The sequence below is a fragment of the Phocoena phocoena genome, chromosome 4 (assembly GCF_963924675.1).
Source record: "Phocoena phocoena chromosome 4, mPhoPho1.1, whole genome shotgun sequence".
Classification (NCBI taxonomy): Eukaryota; Metazoa; Chordata; class Mammalia; order Artiodactyla; family Phocoenidae; genus Phocoena; species Phocoena phocoena.
The window spans coordinates 74,760,543-74,775,516 of NC_089222.1; the positions used below are offsets into that span (position 1 = coordinate 74,760,543).

At 34.6% G+C, this 14,974-nt stretch overlaps 1 protein-coding gene across 3 annotated transcripts in view; it reads left to right on the forward strand.

The window, feature by feature from the left end:
* Positions 1 to 14,974, forward strand: part of LRCH3 (leucine rich repeats and calponin homology domain containing 3) — a 112,822-nt gene that overhangs the window by 72,433 nt on the left and 25,415 nt on the right. For all 3 annotated transcript variants that reach the window (XM_065876052.1, XM_065876054.1, XM_065876053.1), the window contains exons 10-13: positions 3,223 to 3,299; positions 9,713 to 9,764; positions 10,149 to 10,298; positions 13,627 to 13,677. In XM_065876052.1, coding sequence (XP_065732124.1) covers positions 3,223 to 3,299; positions 9,713 to 9,764; positions 10,149 to 10,298; positions 13,627 to 13,677 — 330 coding nt within the window. The remainder of the gene's footprint in view (positions 1 to 3,222; positions 3,300 to 9,712; positions 9,765 to 10,148; positions 10,299 to 13,626; positions 13,678 to 14,974) is intronic.

Here is a 14,974-nt window from a genome sequence, read left to right on the forward strand (position 1 = left end):
ATGGCTGCACTTCAGTGTGTGTGATGTTAATGTCTGGAGTTGGTCCCAGGCTTTGAGCAGGGATTATTTGAGAAACACTTGGGGCCTTTTTGGAGAATGATGTATTTAGTCTTTTAGAAATAGCGAATAGTCACTTCAAGTGGGACATGTTATAGAGTGTTATTATCATTCTTTAAAAAAAAAAAAAAACCCTTGGTCTTCCTGTCTGAAGACTTTTGAACACAGTATTTTTTGTTGGTGTTCAAATGACATTCTTGTATTTAAAGCTGGAGAAAGTTATGTACAGTAAGTATTCCCCCCATCCCATATCCACAGGGTGTACATTCTAAGACCCCTAGTGGATGGTTGCCTGAAACCACAGATGGTACTGAGCCCTATATGTACTATGTTTTCTTCTTATACATACACACCTATGATAAAGTTTAATTTATAAATTAGTCACAGTAAGAGATTAAGAATAATAATAAAATAGAAAAATTATAACAATATACTGTAACAAGTTATATGAATGTTGTTTCTCTTGAAATATTTCATTGTACAAATTTAATGCCTTTTCCATCTTAACTAAGCATTCATTTATCACATGCTGTGACTGTAACTTTTGCAGTTTGAGGTGCAACAGCAAAACTAGCATGTAGGGCTTCCCTGATGGCGCAGTGGTTGAGAGTCCACCTGCTGATACAGGGGACAAGGGTTCGTGCCCCGGTCCGGGAAGATCCCACATACCATGGAGTGGCTGGGCCCATGAGCCACGGCCGCTGAGCCTGTGAGCCATGGCCGCTGAGCCTGCACGTCCGGAGCCTGTGCTCCGCAACGGGAGAGGCCACAACAGTGAGAGGCCCGCGTACCACAAAACAAAACAAAAACAAAAACTGTACTACGCTATTAATTAAAATACATTATATAAAAAAAAAACTAGCATGTATGTCTTTTTCCTTCACAATTTCACAGATAGATTTCTTCTTACTATAGATCTTACCTCAGCATACAATTTCTTTTCTTTCCTTATTAATTCAAGAACTTTCACCTTTTCACTTAAAGGAGGCACTTTATGACTTCTCTTTGGCATATTCAAATTGCCAACATCACTACTTTTGCACTTGGGGCCGTTATTTAGTAAAATAGGCACTGCTATACTGCGACAGTCAATCTGTTAACCAAGAGAGACTAACTGAGCCGGCTACTAACGGACTAACAGGCAGGATACTCTGGACAAAGAGACGATTTACAGCCCAGGTGGGATGGAGCGGGACAGCTTGAGATTTCATCAGAACAGCGTGCAATTTAAAACTTATGAATTGTTTATTTCTGAAGTTATCCGTTTAATATTTTTGGAACATGGTTGACTGTGGGTGACTGAAACCTCGAAAAGTGAAACCAGAAGATAAAGTGAACTACTGTAAATCAAAGTCCTACAGCCTACAGATAGCAGTGTGTACCTGTGATTAATGAAACTACTTGTGGTTCAGGCTATAAGCACTTCTGCTAGAGCAGAGGGCAACTACTTTGCAATAAAGCTTAAGTTAACAATGCACATTATAATCTAAAAGGGAATCCTTTCTCTTGTGGTCTGTCTCTTTGACCATTTTATTGTTAATTAGGCTGTGTAGATGAGGTGTTTCTACTAAAAGTGAAAATGCACGTTATACTACTGATGAAAAATTGTATCATTTCTTTAATCCATTATATTGGCTAATTTGTATTAAGTTTTTTGATTCCATCTACCTACTATATATAGTAGTTTTTATGATTCTGTCATAAGGCTCTTTATGACTTTTGTGTCATAAGGCTTTCTAAAGTTTGGCACCTATAAAAATAAAATAAAGCAGTATTATTTTAAATGGTTTAATAACCAGTGAAGAAATATTTTCTATATTCTTGGATACTACCTAAACATGGGTTGTTAAAAACAATTTGAGATTTTAAACACTCTGCTATTGTTTAATTTTATCATAATGCCTGTCACATACATAGTGATACTGTGATAAATAAGGTATGACATATTTATAGACTACGACATATTTATTTTTTAAATTAAACCAATGTTACATTCATTTTGTCATGAAAATTTCATGTACCCCTTGCAATAATTTTAGGTAATTGCAGTATTGTAAAACCAGGGTGATAAGTCACTGATGTTAACATACTAGGAGAGATTTTTCTTCACTTAAAAAGTCATATTCACTGAAATTAGAGTAATTATTCTCTCATCAAGATTCTAGAATTGTATCTCATTTAATATGATCATTATGCCCAGACTTTATAGGAGTCAGCTTTAGCCCTTTGGAGTAACTCACCAAAGAAGATTTTCTAGTTATTTGTGATGTGCCTATTTCTTGGAGATAGACTATAAATAGTTTTACATTTGACTTTTAGGGTGTTTTTTTTTTTTTGGATAAGTTTTTTTTTCCCCTTCCAGAATACCCATTTTGATGATTATTTTTGGTGTTGAAGTAAGATTATATTATTTTTATAGATTCTCATTTGACAAAATATGTGGTGTGATATCCCATGAGCCTCTACCTTTGATTTATAATTTTATTTTTCAGTATATAGTCCATATAACTTAAGCCAGTTTAATTTTCTTTGGTAATGTTTTTTGAAATGACCTTTACCCTTCAGTTTATAAATAAATTGCCACTATTTCTCTTTTAATTAATATCATATTTTACCATAAATAGAAATTACTTTTTGCTTTATCTTGGTATTCCACCAGCATCCCCAGGACTATTTGTCTAACATAAGTAACAATTTATGATGATGAAGAAGTAAAGAAATGTAATCTCCCCAGTGAACTTCCTATTACTAGAAATATTCAAGAGAGGCTGAGCAAAAGTCACGGTAGGGTTGGTAGGAATTCCTGTTTTAGATGGAAGTTTGTACTAGATGATCTCTAAGATCCTTTTCAACTTTCACATCTTATCATCTAGTAAATATTACTATGTGGTCATTATAATTCATAAAATACAGTGTGAAGAAAATCTGCTCTTTTTAAAATAAATGATCTTGGATTGTGAACAGTTTTGTGCTTTACCAAAGCAGTAATACAGCCTATAATGCTTTTAAACATGAAAATTCACATTTGAAGTTTCTGTTAAAATATTTTTAGTGTAATATACAGATCTCTAAATGCCAAGTTGAATATGAGCTGTGTAATTACACTTTTCTGGATACATGTGGATACATGTGTTAAATTGATCTGTTTTTCGTTTTTTGGCCTAGGGTTCACCAGTAAAGCCAGTACCCATGAGGGAATTTCAAAAAACAGAAGACACGAGAAGATATTCACATCAAAACAGGTTTGAAAAACCAATTCTACTTATTTCTTTCTGTCTTAAAACTCAGTAATTAGGTAATGAAATGATTTTGGTTTTGTGTAGATCTATGTATAATGAAGATGTTTAGATACTATGTGTTTTAAATATGGTGTATTGAGAGCTAAGTGAAATATACCTTTGTGCTTAGGTAATAGAAAAAGAAGTAAAATTGATTTATTCATTCTAAATTCAGATCACCTAAACTATTACCCGTATAATTATTTGATTTGAAGATACTTAATAGCAGTGAGATTTTATAGTGATATGTCTGGATTTATGCATAAAGAGGGCTAAATGAATTTCCAGAGTCCTGCAATTATTTTACTTAAACTTTTGATTAGAAACAGAGCCACAGACAGAGACAGCAATATATTCCTCATTCCTATCTCAATTGAAGTGATCTTTTATCTACAATTAGTGCCTTACACAATATTTCTAGACTTAGCTTAGCCATTTAGAGTACTGCTTTTTTTTTTCAAGAGTACTGCTTCTTATCCTTGAATTCCAAAAAGTTTCTTGTCATAAACTGCATGACAATAGTTGAAAAATTCCCAGCCTTTGGTTTTATTGCTTCCTTTCTGTTTTTATGAAATCTTAAAGTGGTAGACTTGATATGCCTATTCTTAAACAACAGTAAATTTATCGTGTAGATAGTGTCATACATCATTCTTTACTTACACTTGACAGGATATTGAAGTTCTTTAGGAGACTGAAATATAGATGGATAAAGAAAATGTAGGGAGAATAATGAAAGAAGTCTTATAACTTGGACTTTTTAGTCTTATTGGTTAGTTCAATGCCATTTAGTTACATTTCATATCTTTGAAATTTATCTCAAAATAGCTTTTTAGTTACCATGTGTCCTTATATTGAAAGTGTGGTCATTTGAGATTCCAGTGTCATGCAAGGATTTCTTGTTACATTTCCCTGTAGTGGGGGGACCTCAGCTTTATCTTTTGTCCTTCCTGCCTCCTGTATCCATCATAAGTAAAGCCCAAGATTCCTAGGATATGATACACCCACCCTCAAGGTGAAAGCCAGCTTTTTTTTTAACATCTTTATTGGAGTATAATTGCTTTACAATTTTGTGTTAGTTTCTGCTATATAACAAAGTGAATCAGTTATATATATACATATATCCCCATATTCCCTCCCTCTTGCGTCTCCCTGCCATTCTCCCTATCCCACCCCTCTAGGTGGTCACAAAGCAGCAAGCTGATCTCCCTGTGCTATGCAGCTGCTTCCCACTAGCTACCTGTTTTACATTTGGTAGTGTATATATGTCAGTGTCAATGCTACTCTCTCACTTTGTCCCATCTTCCCCTTCCCACCCCCCAACCCCCATGTCCTCAAGTCCATTCTCTACATCTGCGTCTTTATTCCTGTTTTTTAGTTTTTTAAGGAACCTCCTTACTGTTCTCCATAGTGGCTGTATCAATTTACATTCCCACCAACAGTGCAAGAGGGTTCCCTTTTCTCTACACCCTGTCCAGCATTTATTGTTTGTAGTTTTTTTTTTTAATTTATTTATTTTTGGCTGCATTGGGTCTTCGTTGCTACACGTGGGCTTTCTCTGGTTGCAGCGAGTGTGGGCTACTCTTCGTTGCAGTGTGTGGGCTTCTCATGGCAATGGCTTCTCTTGTTGCAGAGCACAGGCTATAGGCGTGCGGGCTTCAGTAGTTGTGGCACGCAGGCTCAGTAGTTGTGGCTTGTGCGCTGTAGAGCACAGGCTCAGTAGTTGTGATGCACGGGCTTAGTTGCTCCGCAGCATGTGGGATCTTCCTGGACCAGAGCTCGAAACTGTGTCCCCTGCATTGGCAGGTGTATTCTTAACCACTGCACCACCAGGGAAGCCCCTGTAGTTTTTTTTGATAATGGCCATTCTGACTGGTGTGAGGTGATACCTCATTGTAGTTTTGATTTGCATTTCTCTAATGATTAGTGATGTTGAGCATCCTTTCATGTGTTTGTTGGCAACCTGTATATCTTCTTTGGAGAAATGTCTATGTAGGTCTTCCGCATATTTTTGGACTGGGCTTTTTGTTTTTATGAAATTGAGCTGTATGACCTGCTTGTATATTTGGGAGATTAATCTTTTGTCAGTTGCTTCATTTGCAAATATTTTCTCCCATTCTGAGGGTTGTCTTTTCGTCTTGTTTGTAGTTTCCTTTGCTTTGCAAAAGGTTTTAAGTTTCATTAGGTCCCATTTGTTTATTTTTGTTTTTATTTCCATTACTCTAAGAGGTGGGTCAAAAAAGATCTTGCTATGATTTATGTCATAGAGTCTTCTGCCTATGTTTTCCTCTAAGAGTTTTATAGTGTCTGGCCTTACATTTAGGTCTTTAATCCATTTTGAGTTTATTTTTGTGTATGGTGTTAGGAAGTGTTCTAATTTCATTCTTTTACATGTTTTCCCAGCACAATTTATTGAAGAGACTGTCTTTTCTCCATTGTATATTCTTTCCTCCTTTGTCAAAGATAAGGTGACCATATGTGTGTGGGTTTATCTCTCGGCCTTCTTTCCTGTTCCATTGATCTATATTTCTGTTTTTGTGCTGGTTACCATACTGTCTTAATTAATGTAGCTTTGTAGTATAGTCTGAAGTCAGGGAGCCTGATTCTTCCAGCTCTGTTTTTCTTTCTTAAGATTGCTTTTGCTATTCAGGGTCTTTTGTGTTTCCATACAAATTGTAAAATTTTCTGTTCTAGTTCTGTGAAAAATGCCATTGGTAGTTTGATAGGGATTGCATTGAATCTGTAGATTGCCTTGGGTAGTATAGTCATTTTCACAGTATTGATTCTTCCAATCCAATAACATGGTATATCTCTCCATCTGTTTGTATTGTCTTTGATTTCTTTCATCAGTGTCTTATAGTTTTCTGCATACATGTCTTTTGTCTCCTTAGGTAGGTTTTATTCCTAGGTATTTTATTCTTTTTGTTGCAATGGTAAATTGGAGTGTTTCCTTAGTTTCTCTTTCAGATTTTTCATTGTTAGTGTATAGGAATGCAAGAGATTTCTGTGCATTAATTTTGTATCCTGCTACTTTACCAAATTTATTGATTAGCTCTAGTAGTTTTCTGGTAGCATCTTTAGGATTCTCTGTGTATAGCATCATGTCATCTGCAAAAGTGACAGTTTTACTTCTTCTTTTCTGATTTGGATTACTTTTCTTTTATTTCTTTTTCTTCTCTAATTGCCATGGCTAAAACTTCCCAAGCTATGTTGAATAATAGTGGTGAGAGTGGGCACCCTTGTCTTGTTCCTGATCTTAGAGGAAATGGTTTGTTTTTCACCATTGAGAATGATGTTGACTATGGGTTAGCCATATATGGCCTTTATTATGTTGAGGTCGTTTCCCTCTATGCCCACCTTCTGGAGAGTTTTTATCATAAATGGGTGTTGAATTTTGTCAAAAGCTTTTTCTGCATCTGTTGAGTTTATCATATGGTTTTTATCCATCAATTTGTTAATGTGGTGTATCACATTGATTTATTTGTGTATACTGAAGAATCCTTACTTTCCTGGGATAAACCCCACTTGATCATGGTGTATGATCCTTTTAATGTGCTGTTGGATTCTGTTTGCTAGTATTTTGTTGAGGATTTTTGCATCTATATTCATCAGTGATATTGGTCTGTAATTTTCTTTTTTTGTAGTATCTTTGTCTGGTTTTGGTATCAGGGTGATGGTGGCCTCGTAGAATGAGTTTGGGAGTGTTCTTCCCTCTGCTATATTTTGGAAGAGTTTGAGAAGGATAGGTGTTAGCTCTTCTCTAAACGTTTGATAGAATTCACCTGTGAAGCCATCTCATCCTGGGCTTTTGTTTGTTGGAAGATTTTAAATCACAGTTTCAATTTTAGTGTTTGTGATTGGTCTTTTCATATTTTCTGTTTCTTCCTGTTCAGTCTTGGAAGGTTGTACTTTTCTAAGAATTTGTCCATTTCTTCCAGGTTGTCCTATTTTTATTGACATATAGTTGTTTGTAGTCATCTCTCATGATCCTTTGTATTTCTGCAGTGTCATTACTTCTTTTTCATTTCTGATTCTGTTGATTGAGTCTTCCTTTTTTTCTTGATGAGTCTGTCTAATGGTTTATCAATTTTGTTTATCTTCTCAAAGAACCAGCTTTTAGTTTTATTGATCTTTGCTATTGTTTCCTTCATTTCTTTTTCATTTATTTCTGATCTGATCTTTATGATTTCTTTCCTTCTCCTAACTTTGGGTTTTTTCGTTCTTCTTTCTCTAATTGCTTTAGGTGTAAGGTTAGTTTGTTTATTTGAGATTTTTCTTGAGGTAGGATTGTATTGCTATAAACTTCCCTCTTAGAACTGCTTTTGCTGCACCCCATACGTTTTGGGTCATCGTGCTTTCATTGTCATTTGTTTCTAGGTATTTTTTGATTTCCTCTTGGATTTCTTCAGCGATCTCTTGGTTATTTAGTAGCATATTGTTTAGCCTCCACGTGTTTGTATTTTTTACAGTTTTTCCTGTAATTGCTATCTAGTCTCATAGTGTTGTGGTCAGATGAGATACTTGATACGATTTCAGTTTTCTTAAATTTACTGACTGAAAGCCAGCTTTTTGCTCAGTTGCCTTATGTATTAGTTTTCTAGTGCTTTATAACAAATTACCACAAATTTAGTAGCTTGAAACATACCTATTTATTATATTACAGTTGTGAGAGATAGAAGTCTGGGCAGGCTTCTCTTGTTTCTCTGCTTACGGCCTCACAAGGCCAAAGTCAAGGTGTTGGATGGCCTGGATTCTTATCTGGAGAACCCTGGAGGAGAATCCACTTCCCGGCTTATATAGGTTGCTGGCAGAATTCAGTTCCATGCAGTTATTGACTGATGCAGTTAGTGTCACACATACTGCTGGTAGGTTCAGTAAGGTGAGGGCTGAGAAATTAACTATTGGATTTGGACATGTAAAGCCTCAGACTTGAAGAGAGCAGTTTTCAGTGAAGTTGTGAGGACAGATCCAGATTGGTGTGGGTTCAAAATAAAATGGGATGAAATGAAGTAGAAACAATGGATTTAACCAGCTTTTTAAAGAGGTTTTGGTATAAAAAGAGAGTAAAGAAATGGGAGTAGAAAGAAGGTGTATATTAAAAGGTTTTGCTTGAAAAACATTATTAAAACATAGTGTTCAAATCAGGGCACATAAACCCACTTGAGATGGGTTTACATGGTCCTTTCTGGGTTTTTTGGTGTAGTTTATCTACAGATGGCCAATAAAAGCTATAGGAAATGTTAACAGTGAAATTAGTAGTTTGGGACAAATTTGCAGTTAATGCCAGTTATTCTTCTCCCAGACTAGTATATAGTACTGGAGTCACTCATCTCACGTTATTGGTTATATCCCAGTTAAAAGTCTTACCCTACCAACCCACTCTCCTCCTCTTATCTTGTCAGACTTGTGACTGAGGATGCACTGATTAGGAATGCTAGGATAAGGGTTGACAAGGATTAGTAGAAAGTTAAAGAAGCTTTTCCCTAGCTTTAACATTATTTTAAACCTTGTATAGGAAGTTATTAAGTAATTTATTTGGTAGTTATTCTGTTCCTTTTAAAAATTATAAACATAATTTATTCTGTCAAAAGTTTTTTTAATGGCTAGAAATTTTTTTTTAAAAAGAATTTTGTGAAAACTTCAAAGATTTGGAACGAATATAAGAAAAAAACGTGGCATGAAAGAGTATAGTAGAATAGCTTAAGTTTTTGGTTTCTTACATATTTTTAAAATTCAGGAATTAAAACAGGGAATATATATCAAAGTATAAGAGTTAGCACTGATAAAACTGAGAAGCAAGTTTTACTGTTTTTTTTTAAGCATCAAATCAGGTTTCATGTTTTTCTAAAAGATAAAAATCAACAAAATCTTTACTTTTGTTGTTAAAATTGCTCCTTCAATTAAAATGGGAGTAGGAGTGCTTTAAACGTGCAGTTACAGGTTCTGTAGTATTCCAGATTTCTGCTGATAAAATGGCTTTGTGTATAAACCATCTCCATTTACACGTATCTTGTTTCAGTCATGATAGTAAAGAAGATTGTAGTACTTAGTGTGCTGTAAAGAAACGATATTGTTTGAGAAGTGATCTCAAATAACCGTATTGTCAGCACTGGCTGACATAGACAGTTGTTAGCTATCTGTAGCTTCATCAGTGATATCATCACGTGAAATGTGAGTTGGAGACATCAGGTGTTCCTGTAGCTTAATTTAGTGACTTGGGCTCAAGTTTACAAAATGCAATTGGTCTTTCAGTGCTGACCAGACGGTTTGCCTGCTGATTAATAGAAAGCTGCATTAACAATAAAATTCCACTTGTCTTTTATCTATCTGTCTGTCTTATCAAAGAGTTTTTTCTTTCCTTTTTTTCTTTTTTGGGTCAGGGTTCCAGCTGAGCCATCTTCTCTCTTATCACTATCGCCAAGTCATAATCAGGTAAAAACATTTTTTTCAGTTTTAGTTTGTGGGGTTTTTTAAATTAAGATGGTTTTCTTCTTTTATAATACTTAAATTACAGTTAATTGCCAAATATCTATAAATTTCATTACCTGTCTCTTCAATCTACAGTTAATATAATATGTGCAACTTATGCTGGTAACAGTGTTTTTAGACACCAGACAGAAAATAAGTCTTTATAATACATGTAAGAACACAGTGCAAAGATGGGAAAAGATTAGCAATAAACACACCTGAAGAAATGCTAGGTGACTGCAAAGTAAAAGTTGCTTGGGTCAGCAGTAGTTTCCCAAATTGATAAAGAATATTGGTAAGTTGATCTTTATCGCTACTTGCATATGCAAAATGATACTTTTGTTCTAGTTTTCACATGCAGACTTGGAACTTCATCGGAGAAGAGAACAATTAATAGAACGTACTCGGAGAGAGGCACAACTTGCTGCCCTACAGTATGAGGAAGAGAAAATAAGGACCAAGCAGATTCAAAGAGATGCTGTCCTGGACTTTGTCAAGGTGAGTCCTTTGGATTCATTGAATGATATTCCTAACGTTTCTTAGAAGTAAGTGCTTATTTGTTTTTCTGAATGTGTCAGATTTTATTGTCTTAATAAAAAAAAAAAAAGAGTTGATATCTTAATTATAAGAATTCTTGAGTAAATAGTATAACTGTCTCCTGCTTGTGATTAGATTAATTGTCCTCATATGTAGATAGGCTTAGGACAATCAGAAGTGATTGATCTTGCTTTTAGGACAGTGATAGTCTCTACTCTTAACTACCTGTCTGTCGTTAGACATATCACTTTACTATCCAGCTGCCATTTCCTAAATCTCTAGTGCATCAGGAAAGTGAAAATGCTATATGTAAACTGTAAAGTGCCATGCAAATATAAACTATTGTTATCTGAACCTATCACTGACTTCCTTACCTCTAGGGAATACCAAAAATCTGCAAGGCTCACAGGTTTAATACTTCAGTCATCTTTGATTCTTTACTTTCTGTTTTCTCCACATCTACTCAATTAACAACCCCTGTTAACAGTTCTTTTTTTAATCAGCCTCTATAGTTGCCTCTAAACCTGGTTCAGTTTTTTGCCTGTGTTACTTGTCTTTTTGTTCTGAAATCACCTTGGAATTTTTTCTTTATAGTTAAATAATTATTTATATTTTTGCTTGTTTAATATCTGTCTCTCCCAGGAATTATCTGGTGGTCCAATGGTTAGGACTCCATGTTCTCACTGCGAAGGGCCTGGGTTTGATCCCTGGTCGGGGAACTAAAATCCCACAAGCCACGTGGTGTGGCCAAAAACATACGCACACACACACACACACACGTGTGACATATCTGTCTCTCCCATTTATCCGTAAACTCCATGAAGATAGGGACCATGTCTGTCATGTTTATTCACTGCCATATCGCTAGATTTAAGCAGGTCTTAGCCCCTAGTAAAGCTCAATAAATATTTTTTAAATGAATGATTGAACAAATGAATCACTCATCTTCTAGCTGCTTTCTCTCTTGTTTCATAACTCTAGCCAAAGTATATCTTCTTTAAGTACCATACACATAATAAATTCTCTTATATTTTTTCAAATGTATCAAGCCTGTGATGATGATCTCTGATACTCAGGGAGGATAACAATTTTCCTAAGGTTAAATACTCAGCTAGTAAGTGGCAGAGCAAAGATTCTAATCAAGACAGGCTGAACAGAAAATGGAAATAAAGCTGATGGAAAATAAACAGTTTCTTTAAAAAAAAAAAGTCTAGATGGTAACTAGACTTATCATGGTGATCACCTTGTAATATATAGAAATATCAAATCACTGTCTTTTGCACCAGGAACTAACATAGTGTTGTAGGTCAGTTATACTTCAAAAACAAACAAACAGACAAGCTAATAGAAAAAGAGGTCAGAATTGTGGTTACCAGAGACAGGGCATGGGGGAAGGAGAATTGGCTGAAGGTGGCCAAAAGGTACAAACTTCCAGTTATAAGATAAATAAGAGTTAGGGTTGCAATGTACAAAATATATGTTAAATGTGAAAGTTGTTAAGAGAGTAAATCCTAAGAGTTCTCATCATTTCATCATTTTTTTTCTTTTTCTTTTGTTATCTTTATGAGATGGTGGATGTTCACTAAACTTATTGTGGTAATCATTTCATCATGTATGTAAGTCAGATCATTATGCTATTACACCTTAAACTTATACAGTGCTGTATGTCAGTTACATTTCAGTAAAACTGGAAAGAAAAAAAAAAAAAGGACAGGCTGGCTCCAAACCCTGGTCTATGACCAGAATGCTATACTGACTCTCAGTAAATGATAATGGCTAACACATACTATGTCCTAAGTGTTGTTCTATGCATTTTACATAAATTAACTCATTTAGCTTGCCTTCTGTAGAAGTCATATAACTAATAAGAGATAATTACATTGTAGATAGCCTTGATTAAATGTCAAATTAGAGTTTGATCTTGAACAATTAGGCAGAAAAGAACAATTTTAGTTCTTAAGCAGGAGAAAAGACAGGGAAGGTACTTCTGAAAAACTAATTACTCATGTTAGAATATGTTAGAAAGAGATGAGGAAAGAAGGAAAATGAAATAGAGAGTAATTGCAATAATTAGATTAGGGTACAAAATGAAGACATAAGACTAGATGATTTCTAATTTTCCTAAGGAAAGGCAGTGTTGTCCTGTGGTAAGGGCTTAGAATCGGAAATATCTGAATTTGAATCCAGCTTTGCTACTTGGTATGTGCTTGACTTTTGGAAAGTTACTGAGCCATTCTGTGCCTTTATTTTCTTCATATGTTTAATGTTTAACTATTTATTTCAGAATTATTATGGCTTCACCTATTTACTAGTATGGTGTATGCTGCACCCCCTACTACCACAAAGGGTTTTATAAATTAACTATAAGAGAGATTTCAAGAGAAGCATCATTATGTCTTACATAGATGTGTAGTGAATGTTAAATAAATCACTGAAAATGAGTGAAAAAAACAAAGGTTCCAAAGCAAGGGTTTGAGGCTAAAAGAATGGTTTTAATGGGAGTTAGCTTTGGGAAAGAATGTTGGATTTGGGGTCAGAAGGCATAGGTGCAGATCTCAATTATGCTACTTACTGTGCACATATCATATAATCTCTCTATCCTCAAGTTTCTCATCTTTAAAAGAATATGATTATGATGTTTGTTTATCTCACAGAGTAAGAAGAATCACTTGAGATACTGTGCATAAGAACACATTGTAAAACACTCACTATACAGATACTGTGATATTATTGACATAATAACAGAAATTAGCAAATTGGGGGGAAATACCCAGTTAGTATGGGAAATTGAGGGGTTTTTTTGGTTATGTTGAACAGGAGATGACAGTGGGGTTTCTAAGTAGAGAGTGTCCACAGGCATTTGAAAATGCGAGCCTGGAATTTGGCTGTTAGGAGAGAGCTAAAGCTGTTAGCATTAGAGTGATATTTGAAGCCATTAAAGAAAGAGGATGATTTCATTGAGAGAATTTAGTGAGAGATTACCTCTCTATGAATGTGTTTATGTCCATGTACATATAAAAAACATAGTTTTAAAAAAATTTCTGTTTATATAGATGCTTATAGACACAGGAAAATACTGTTTGTCAGCTTATTTTTGCTTTTCCTCTTTTAAATTGTAAGCTATTTAAGGGAAAGGGCAGCGTCTTCTAACCAGTAGATCTAGAAAAATACCAAGCACGAGAGATACAGAGATTAATGTGAGTGATCATTTTAGTAAACAGCATTTTCCATTCCCAGTGTTCTAGATTCTGACCAGCTTCCCTTTTTTGGGGGGTGTGGGGTTATATAGCAAAAAGCGTCACAAAGTCCACAAAAACAACACCCCCCCTTAGACGGTGAGGTAAGTTTATATAATCACCTTTCTTTGGAACTTTTTATTATTGCAATGAAAATGGAATGTTTTGCATGTGATTATCATATGTTTTCAGTGATCAAAATGTTGCCATTTTCTTTTTTCCCCCTCACAAAATTCTCCTTACTAGGGAGAAAAAGACACAGGCCGGGAAGTTTATCAGAATCTATAGATTGGGTTTTTTTTAATCTATACACATCCGTCTGGAGATTATTTCCCTCCTCCCATCCCCAGCAGAGTTATCATCTCCCTCATCCGTTTTCAGAGCTACTGTGTAATGAGAGATGGTCCTGAGAGCTGTATCTGGCACACGTGAATGGTGTCGGTATTAAACAAAAAACTCTACATAGTATTTCAGCTTCAGTGCTCATTTCCTAAGTGTGTATATTATTGATTGTACACATTAGTTTTATAATATTAAGTAGTACATTTTCGTTTCAAAGTAACATGTAACATGTAAGATTGTTTATTAACCTTTTAAAAATCTGTGCACCTAGATTCTGTATTATAATGATGTCCTGTGCAAAAAGAAAAAAATAAACTAGATTGTAAATTTTATTGTTTTAACATGTGTGCACGTTTAGTGACATTTACATTTTGAAATAAAATTTATGATTCATTTTTTTAAAAATCTGTGTACCTATTTTGACCTGTTAAAATGAAGCTTATTACTAAATGAATATTTTATTGTACTTGGCTTTTTCATTAGCTATTTTCCTTTATCTTTGCCTTCTTATTTTTTCAATTTATGATCATTACTTCCTTAAAAAATGCATAAAGGCATTATTTCATGTGAGTGTTGACTTTGATTTTTGTAAAATAAGTTATTTGAAAACCTAACACATGGGGCTTTACAAGCATCAATCTTCAGCACAATGCTTTCAAAGCACAAGTGTTTCTGGAATGGTAAGATGTATTGCTTAAAATGTTTTAAATTATCCATTATAAAGTTTTTTTTAATCTTATTGGACATATAATAACTATTTTTGGTTATTTATTTGAGAGCTTATGCATTGGTATAGTACCTGAAAGATTCACTCAAGCACTTTCAGTTTTTTCTCCACATGGTAATAACTGTACAAACCTTTGGCAGTCAGAGTTTGATAAGTTAATACACTCTTTCTTTTTTACCCAACATTTCCTTACTGGTCATTCTGGAGTAATTCATTATCTGAAAACTAAAAGCTCCTCAGGAAAATAACATGTATAGTTTTAAAATTTCCAGTTGTACCCTTGTTTTGTCTGAGAAAGATAATGAAGAGATGCCTAGACTAGAAATCATGAC